Below are 10,000 nucleotides of genomic sequence, written 5' to 3' on the forward strand. Positions count from 1 at the left end.
ACAGCATAGACTGAGATGATCTGAAGGACAGCTTAGACTGAGATGATCTGAAGGGCAGCATAGAATGATGTGAACTGATGGGACTGAAAGTCAGCATAGACTGAGGTGATCTGACAGGACTGAAGGGCAGCATAGACTGAGGTGATCTGATAGGACTGAAGGGCAGCATAGACTGAGATGAACTTGGAGTTCTTGACCGCAGATCGGCAGTTCCAAACACTAACAGAGACCCAGACTTCCACATGGGTTGTGTGCACAGGGTACAATAAACTAGACGGGTTGCAGCAAAGGGTGTCTGTAAAGCCTACAGGGAGAGGTGAGAACAGGTATAGAAAACACACATAGTTGACAAAACTACAAAAGAGAAAAATGAGATATTCTGTAAATAACTCGGTAAGATACTCAAGTGAGAGAGTGGCGTGGAGCCTTCCTCGAACATCTCGGCAGAACCGTCTAAGTTTCGCGAAAATACCGCTACTGACACGACCGCCACTTACAGCTGCTGCTGAGAAACCAGGAGACTGAAGACCTAACACTAATTACCTAGGAGATGAGAATCCTGGAGATAACCGGAGTCCTCTAGCTCTAGAACCACTCCTGGAGATAACCGGAGTCCTCTAGCTCTAGAACCACTCCTGGAGATAACAGGAGTCCTCTAGCTCTAGAACCACTCCTGGAGATAACCGGAGTCCTCTAGCTCTAGAACCACTCCTGGAGATAACCGGAGTCCTCTAGCTCTAGAACAACTCCTGGAGATAACCGGAGTCCTCTAGCTCTAGAACCACTCCTGGAGATAACAGGAGTTCTCTAGCTCTAGAACCACTCCTGGAGATAACCAGAGTCCTCTAGCTCTAGAACCACTCCTGGAGATAACAGGAGTCCTCTAGCTATAGAACCACTCCTGGAGATAACCGGAGTCCTCTAGCTCTAGAACCACTCCTGGAGATAACAGGAGTCCTCTAACTCTAGAACCACTCCTGGAGATAACCCGGAGTCCTCTAGCTCTAGAACCCCTCCTGGAGATAACCGGAGTCCTCTAGCTCTAGAACCACTCCTGGAGATATCAGGAGATATCAGGAGACCTCTAGCTCTAGAACTACTCCAGGAGATATCAGGACTCCTCTAGCTCTAGAACCATTCCTGGAGATATCAGGAGATATCAGGAGTCCTCTAGCTCTAGAACCACTCCTGAAGATATCAGGAGTCCTCTAGTGCTATAATCACTCCTAGAGATATCAGCAGCCCTCTAGCTCAGAAAATAGATGAATACTTATGTAAATGTGATATTTCAGTTTTTTTATTCATATTAATTAGAAAAAATTCTACAAACCAGTTTTTGCTTTGTCATTATAGGGTATTGTGTCATTATGGGTTATTGTATCTAGATTGATGAGAATTTTTTTTAAATCAGAAATGTGGAAAAAGTTAAGGGGTCTGAATACATTCCGAATACACTGTAGATGCATGACATTGTCAGACATGACATAGTCAGACATGCCATAGAGATATAACATAGAGATATGACATAGAGATATGACATAGTCAGACATGACGTACAGACATGACATAGTCAGACATGTCATAGAACCATGATATAGTCAGACGGGATGTAGTCAGTTGAGATCAGAGCCATTCAGAAAACCAGCGTTCATATTTGGAATGTTAAAACATGGAGTCCAGCTCTGCAGTAGTTCCACAGAGGACCAGAAGAGGGCACTACTCAACGACTAAACTTCTGTCATATATACTCAGTGAGTGTCAGTGTCAGTGAGTGTGTCCGTGAGAGTGTCTGTGAGCGTGTCAGTGAGCGTGTTCGTGAGCGTGTCAGTGAGCGTGTCCGTGAGCGTGTTCGTGAGCGTGTTACTCACAGCCAGTATCTTATCACCTATCTGTAGGTGTCCATCTTTACAGGCCGCTCCTCCCTCGATGATCTTAGTCACATATATACTGTTGTCACCTGGTACATGCTGGTTCCCTAGTCCACCTGCTATACTGAACCCCAAACCTGAAAAACACAGACACACACACACACACACATAGAATAAGGGAAGGGGAAGATTAGGAAGAGGAAGGAGGAAGAGGAGGGAGGAGGAGGAAGAGGAGGGGAGGAGGGAGGAGGAGGAGGTGGGAGGAGGAGGAAGAGGAGGGAGGAGGAGGAGGAAGAGGAGGAAGAAGAGGAGGGAGGAGGAGGAGGAAGAGGTGGGAGGAGGAGGAGGAGGAAGAGGTGGGAGGAGGAGAAGGAGGAGGTGGGAGGATGAGGAGGAGGAGGTGGGAGGAGGAGGAAGAGGAGGGAGGAGGAGGAGGAGGAGGAAAAGGAGGTGGGAGGAGGAGGAGGAAGAGGAGGTGGGAGGAGGGAGGAGGAGATGGGAGGAGTAGGAAGAGGAGGGAGAAGGAGGAGGAGGGGGTGGGAGGAGGAGGGGGTGGGAGGAGGAGAAGGGGGAGGTGGGAGGATGAGGAAGACGAGGAAGATGAGGAAGAGGAGGGAGGAGGAGGAGGAGGAAGAGGTGGGAGGAGGAGAAGGGGGAGGTGGGAGGATGAGGAAGAGGAGGGAGGAGGAAGAGGAAGAGGAGGAAGAGGAGGGAGGAGGAAGAAGAGGAGGGAGGAGGAGGAGGAAGAGGTGGGAGGAGGAGGAGGAGGAAGAGGTGGGAGGAGGAGAAGGGGGAGGTGGGAGGATGAGGAGGAGGAGGTGGGAGGAGGAGGAAGAGGAGGGAGGAGGTGGAGGAAGAGGAGGAGGAGGAGGAGGAGGAGGAGGAGGAGGAGGAGGAAGAGGAGGTGGGAGGAGGAGGAGGAAGAGGAGGAGGAAGAGGAGGGAGAAGGAGGAGGAGGGGGTGGGAGGAGGAGGAGGAGGGGGTGGGAGGAGGAAGGTTTTCAGATTAAAGTAGCTGTATGAACAAGATCACAAACTGTCAATCTTTTCATGGAAACATCTACTTCTGGGGTGCTGAAACACACCTACAGCATTTAGTCCGAGACAACACACACACCTTTAGGTCCTTTGATGAGTTTGAGTTGTGTGACGGTCTCCATGGGTGGCTTCCTCCGGAGGACGTAGAGACGAACAACTGGCCCCGCCTCCTTTAGAGCTTCCACAGCCAAGCTGTGTGTCACCTCACGAACGTCAACATCATTTACTAGTATCACACTGTCATTAACCCTGTAACATAGACATTATATATATTATCTATATATCTATCTATCTATCTATCTATCTATCTATCTATCTATCTATCTATCTATCTATCTATCTATCTATCTATCTATCTATCTATCTATCTATCTATCTATCTATCTATCTATCTATCTATCTATCTATCTATCTATCTATCTATATATATAACCCTCCACTGTCATTAACCCTGTAACATAGACATTATCTATCTATCTATCTATCTATCTATCTATCTATCTATCTATCTATCTATCTATCTATCTATCTATCTATCTATCTATATATATAACCCTCCACTGTCATTAACCCTGTAACATAGACATTATCTATCTATCTATCTATCTATCTATCTATCTATCTATCTATCTATCTATCTATCTATCTATCTATCTATCTATCTATCTATCTATCTATGTATCTATCTATCTATCTATCTATCTATCTATCTATCTATCTATCTATCTATCTATCTATCTATCTATCTATCTATCAAACCCTCCACTGTCATTAACCCTGTAACATAGACATAATATATATTATCTATATATCTATCTATCTATCTAACCCTCCACTGTCATTAACCCTGTAACATAGACATTATATCTATTTTCTATCTAACCTTCCACTGTCCAGAATATGCTCATCCAGAGGCAGCACTCCTAGTGGCCGGGGACTTTAATGCAGGGAAATTTAAATCAGTTTTACCTCATTTCTACCAGCATGTTAAATGTGGAACCAGAGGGGAATACAACTCTAGACCTTCTTTACTCAACACACAGAGATGCGTACAAAGCTCTCCCTCGCCCTCCATTTAACAAATCTGACCATAACTCTATCCTCCTGATTCCTGCTTACAAGCAAAAACTAAAGCAGGAAGTACCAGTGACTCGCTCAAAACTGAAGTGGTCAGATGACACGGATGCTACACTACAGGACTGTTTTGCACAGACTGGAATATGTTCACTAAGCTAAGGACCATGGGACTAAACACTTCCCTCTGCAACTGGATGCTGGACTTATTGACGGGCCACCCCAGGTGGTAAGGGCAGGTAACAACACATCTGCCACGCTGATCCTAAACACTGGGGCCCCTTTAGGGGTGCGTGCTCAGTCCCCTCCTGTACTCCCTGTTCACCCACAGCTGCGTGGCCAGGCACGACTCCAACACCATCATTAAGTTTGTTGACAACACGACAGCCTGATCACTGGCCCTCATTAAAATCGACGGGGCTGTAGTGGAGCAGTCGAAAGTTTCAAGTTCCTTGGTGTCCACATCACCAATAAACAATGATGGTCCAAGCACACAAAGACAGTCATGAAGAGGGCACGACAAAACCTATTCCCCCTCAGGAAACTGAAGAGATTTGGCATGGGTCCCCAGATCCTCAAAAGTTCTACAGCTGCACCATCGAGAGCAACCTGACCGTTTGCATCCCAACCTGGTATGGCAACTGCTCGGCATCCGACCACTGGGGCCAAGCTAAACTCAAAAGTTTGGGGTCACTTATAAATGTCCTTGTTTTTGAAGGAAAAGCAACATTTTTTTGTCCATTAAAATATAATTTATTTGATCAGAAATACAGTGTAGACATGGTTAATGTTGTAAATGACTATTGTAGCTGGAAACGGCTGATTTCTTATGGAATATCTCCATATTATAGATATGGCATACAGAGGCCCCCAGTGGTGTGGGGCCTGTGCTTTGGCAAAGTGTGTGGGGTTATATCCTTCCTGTTTGGCCCTGTCCGGGAGTATCATCGGATGGGGCCACAGTGTCTCCTGACCCGTCCTGTCTCAGCCTTCAGTATTTATGCTGCAGTAGTTTATGTGTCGGGGGGCTAGGGTCAGTCTGTTATATCTGGAGTACTTCTCCTGTCTTATCCAGTGTCCTGTCTGAATTTAAGTATGCTCTCTCTAATTCTCTCTTTCTCTATTTCTTTCTCTCTCTCAGAGGACCTGAGCCCTAGGACAATGCCTCAGGACTACCTGGCCTGATGACTCCTTGCTGTCCCCAGTCCACCTGGTTGTGCTGCTGCTCCAGTTTCAACTGTTCTGCCTGCGGCTATGGAACCCTGACCTGTTCACCGGACGTGCTACCTGTCCCAGACCTGCTGTTTTCAACTATCTAGAGACAGCAGGAGAGGTAGAGATACTCTTAATGATCGGCTATGAAAAGCCAACTGACATTTACTCCTGAGGTGCTGACCTGTTGCACCCTTGACAACCACTGTGATTATTATTATTTGACCATGCTGGTCATTTATGAACATTTGAACATCTTGGCCATGTTCTGTTATAATCTCCCCCGGCACAGGACTGGCCACCCCACATAGCCTGGTTCCTCTCTAGGTTTTGTCCTTTTTAGGGAGTTTTTCCTAGCCACTGTGCTTCTACACCTGCATTGCTTGCTGTTTGGGGTTTTAGGCTGGGTTTCTGTATATCACTTTGAGATATCAGCTGATCTAAGAAGGGCTATATAAATACATTTGATTTGATTTTATTAGCAACCATCACTCCTGTGTTCCAATGGCATGTTGTGTTAGCTAATCCAAGTTTATAATTTTAAAAAGCTAATTGATCATTAGAAAACCCTTTTGCAATTATGCCGAATACTGTTGTCCTGGTTAAAGAAGCAATAAAACCTTCTTTAGCCTAGTTGAGTATCTGGAGCATCAGATACTCATCGGATGAGGCCATGAGGTAGCCTAGTGGTTAGAGCATTGGACTAGGAACCGAAAGGTTGCCTAGTGGTTAGAACGTTGGGCTAGTAACCAGCAGGTAGCCTAGTGGTTAGAACGTTGGGCTAGTAACCAGCAGGTAGCCTAGTGGTTCAAGCGTTGGACTAGTAACCAAAAGGTTTCTAGATAAAATCCCAGAGCTGACAAAGTAAAAATCTGACGTTCTGCTCCTGAACCCAGTGTTCCTAGGCCGTCATTGTAAACACGAATTTGTTCTTAACTGACTTGCTTAGTTACATAAAGGTAATAAAAACATCTGCATTTGTGGGTTTGATTACAGGCTCAAAATGGCCTGTCCATTCTTGTTCTGAAAAATGATGGCTATGCCATGCGAGAAACTGAAGATCTGGTACAACGCTGGGGAACTTCTCCCTTCACAGAACAGTGCAAACTGGCTCTAACCAGAATAGAAAGAGAGGTGGGAGGCCCCGGTGCACAACTGAGCAAGAGGACAAGTACATTAGTGTGTCTAGTTTGAGAAACAGACGCCTCACAAGTCCTCAACTGGCAGCTTCATCAAATAGTACCCGCAAAACACCAGTCTCAACGTCAACAGTGAAGAGGCGACTCCGGGATGCTGGCCTTCTCGGCAGAGTTGCAAAGAAAAGCCATATCTCAGACTGGCCAATAAAAAGAAAGATTAAGATGGACAAATACTGGACAGAGGAACTCTCTCTACACTGTTTTTCTGATCAAGTTGATGTTATTTTAATGGACCAAAAATGTGCTTTTCTTTAAAAAACAAGGACATTTCTAAGTTGTCAGAGACTCCAGCCACCCCAGTCATAGACTGTTCTCTCTGATACAGCAAGTCAAGCGGTACCGGAGCACCAAGTCTAGGTCCAAAGGCTCCTTAACAGCTTCTACCCCCAAGCCATAAGTCTCCTGAACAGCTAATTAAATGGCCACCTGGACCATTTACATTGACCCCAGTCCCCTTTATTTTTACACTGCTGTTACTCACTGTTTATTATTTATGCGTAGTCACTTTACCCCTACCTACATGTGCAAATTACCTCGACTAACCTGTACCCCCGCACATTGTCTCGGTAACTCAGCCTCCTGTCCTGTGTCTACCTGAGCCTCTCGTCCTGTGTCTACCTGAGCCTCCCGTCCTGTGTCTACCTGAGCCTCCCGTCCTGTGTCTACCTGAGCCTCCCGTCCTGTGCGGCAGCTCCTCCAGGGATGATCTTGGTGATGAAGATAGACGGGTCGTCTCCAACGTGGGGGTTGTCTGTTCCACCTGCTATACTGAATCCTAGACCAGAGTTACCCTACAAACCATCACACACACACACACAACCATCACATGTAGGTAAACATAGGAAGACCCCACTGCTGAAGGAGACAACAGAAAGCCTGATAGAATGTTTCATAAACCCAAGTAAATAGTACTAATTCCTGGGGAAATGTTCTGTGGACCAATGAAACAACATTTAAACATTTTGGCATTATAGATCAGCGCTGTTTACTGACAACCAAATCAAGCATTCAGTGAAAATTACACCCTCCCTACAATCAAAGATGGGGGAGGTTCGATAATGCTGTGGGATTGCTCTGCTGCCTCTGATACATAGGGGCTTGAACATGGCATCATGAAACCAGCACAATATCAGCTGTCAAATGTTCAACAGAGTGTCCAAAAACTGGGTCTCTATTGAAGGTTGTGAGTCTTCCAGCAGGATAATAAACCCAAACGCACCGGAAAAGTTCAAGAAGAAACCCTGGACTGATCTGAAGTGGCCAGCGAGGAGTCCAGATCTGAATCACATCCTAAACCTACGGTGAGCTCTGAAAACAGCGGTTGGTGGAGGACAATACGGCGAGCTCTGAAAACAGAGGTTGGTGGAGGACAATACGGTGAGCTCTGAAAACAGAGGTTGGTGGAGGACAATACGGTGAGCTCTGAAAACAGAGGTTGGTGGAGGACAATACGGTGAGCTCTGAAAACAGCGGTTGGTGGAGGACAATACGGCGAGCTCTGAAAACAGAGGTTGGTGGAGGACAATACGGTGAGCTCTGAAAACAGAGGTTGGTGGAGGACAATACGGTGAGCTCTGAAAACAGAGGTTGGTGGAGGACAATACGGTGAGCTCTGAAAACAGAGGTTGGTGGAGGACAATACGGTGAGCTCTGAAAACAGCGGTTGGTGGAGGACAATACGGTGAGCTCTGAAAACAGCGGTTGGTGGAGGACAATACGGTGAGCTCTGAAAACAGAGGTTGGTGGAGGACAATACGGTGAGCTCTGAAAACAGAGGTTGGTGGAGGACAATACGGTGAGCTCTGAAAACAGAGGTTGGTGGAGGACAATACGGTGAGCTCTGAAAACAGAGGTTGGTGGAGGACAACCCTCAAACATTGAAGAATTAGAGTTATTTTCTGCTGAAGAGCCAAATTGTCAGTAGAAAAGTGCAGCAAACTCATTGATAGAGAAGCGTTTGTCTGCAGTTAACTTGGCTCAAGGCTGTGCAACCAGCTCCGAACAGGGGGCCAATCATTTTCTCCATTTGTCTTCCTTTCATCAATTATAATTGCAAACTTAAGTTGACAAAAAGAAAATTGGTTTTGCAATGTTAAAGATCCAACAACAAGGTTTGGTGGCCAAAAGTTTTTTTTATTTGTCAATTTATTTTTTAGAAGAAAAAGGGAATTATTTATAGGGGCTCCTGAACGGAGCAGAGGTCTAAGGTGTCTCAGTGCTAGAGGGCTCCCTCGTGGTGCAGCAGGCCCTGTGTATCATTGCTAGAGGGCTCCCTGGTGGTGCAGCAGGCCCTGTGTCTCAGTGCTAGAGGGCTCCCTAGTGGTGCAGCAGGTCCTGTGTCTCATTGCTAGAGGCATCACTACAGACCCTGGTTCAATTCCAGGCTGTATCACAACCAGCTGTGATTGGGAGTCCCATAGGGCGGTGCACAATTGGCCCAGCGTCGTCCTGGTTTGGCCGGGGTAGGCCGTCATTGTGAATAAGAATTTGTTCTAAACTGATTTGCCTAGTTAAATAAAGGTTAAATAAAGGTTAAATAAAGGTTAAATAAACAAATCAAAAATAAAAGTGTGAGGGGCCACAAATGTTGTAATCTAATAGTAAGAGTAGTCTCACCCTCTCTAGTGTCATCTCTTCATACTCCACCTCTCCCTCTGATCCATTCATCTGGAGAAGGAGAGAGAGGGAGGGAGAGGGGGAGAGAGAGGGAGGGAGAGGGAGAGGGGGAGGGAGGAGAGGGAGAGGGGGAGGGGAAGTGGGAGGGGGAGAGAGAGGGAGGAAGGGAGGGGGAGAGGGGAAGTGGGATAGAGAGAGGGAGAAGGGGAGCGAGGGGGAGAGAGAGGGGGAGGGGAAGTGGGACAGGGAGCGAGGGGGAGAAAGAGGGGGGGAGTGGGAGGGGGAGAGAGAGGGAGGGAGAGGGGAAGTGTGATAGAGAGAGGGAGAAGGGGAGCGAGGGGGAGAGAGAGGGGGAGGGGAAGTGGGAGGGGGAGCGAGGGGGGGGAGTGGGAGGGGGAGAGAGAGAGAGAAGAGAGAACACAGATCAACACAGATTAGTATTATTACATAGTATTACATTATATTCTTCCATCTCTTCTCCTCTCCTCCTCCCCCTCAGGGTGACAGAGTGAGCGATGATGGGATGAGAGAGGACAGAGAAATGCTAGCAATCAGTCATATTATTATACATTATACTGTCTGATGGAGGGAGAGAAGGGAGAGGAGAGAGAAGGAGAGGCAGAGAGAGAAGAGAGAGGAGGAGAGAGAAGGAGAGGAGAGAGAGAGAAGAGAGGAGGAGGGGAGAGAGAGAGGGGAGGAGAGAGAAGGAGAGGGAGAGAGAGAAGAGGGGAGGAGAGAGAAGGAGAGGGAGCGAGAGAAAGTGGAGGAGAGAGACCAAAATAATGGTGTTCCAAAAAAGGTGCAGTTGCCATGACCACAAATACAAATTCCATCCAGACACCATTTCCCTAGAGCACACAAACAACTATACATACAGTACCTCTGCCTAAACATCAGCACCAGTAACTTAAACAAAGCTGTGAATGATCTGAGAGACAAGGCAAGAAGGGCCTTCTATGCCATCAAAAGAAACATAACATTTGACATACCAATT

The 10,000-nt window shown here is 46.8% G+C and overlaps 1 protein-coding gene across 8 annotated transcripts in view; it reads right to left on the reverse strand.

The window, feature by feature from the left end:
- The window catches only part of LOC110494899 (disks large homolog 4), a 121,800-nt gene that overhangs the window by 21,335 nt on the left and 90,465 nt on the right, over nt 1–10,000 (reverse strand). For all 8 annotated transcript variants that reach the window (XM_090183280.1, XM_090183281.1, XM_036987003.2 and 5 more), the window contains 4 exons: nt 9,007–9,057; nt 7,057–7,181; nt 2,985–3,154; nt 1,869–2,005 (listed from right to left, as the gene is read on the reverse strand). In XM_090183280.1, coding sequence (XP_090039406.1) covers nt 1,869–2,005; nt 2,985–3,154; nt 7,057–7,181; nt 9,007–9,057 — 483 coding nt within the window. The remainder of the gene's footprint in view (nt 1–1,868; nt 2,006–2,984; nt 3,155–7,056; nt 7,182–9,006; nt 9,058–10,000) is intronic.

The sequence above is a fragment of the Oncorhynchus mykiss genome, chromosome 9 (assembly GCF_057628025.1).
Source record: "Oncorhynchus mykiss isolate SJ-2025 chromosome 9, ASM5762802v1, whole genome shotgun sequence".
Classification (NCBI taxonomy): Eukaryota; Metazoa; Chordata; class Actinopteri; order Salmoniformes; family Salmonidae; genus Oncorhynchus; species Oncorhynchus mykiss.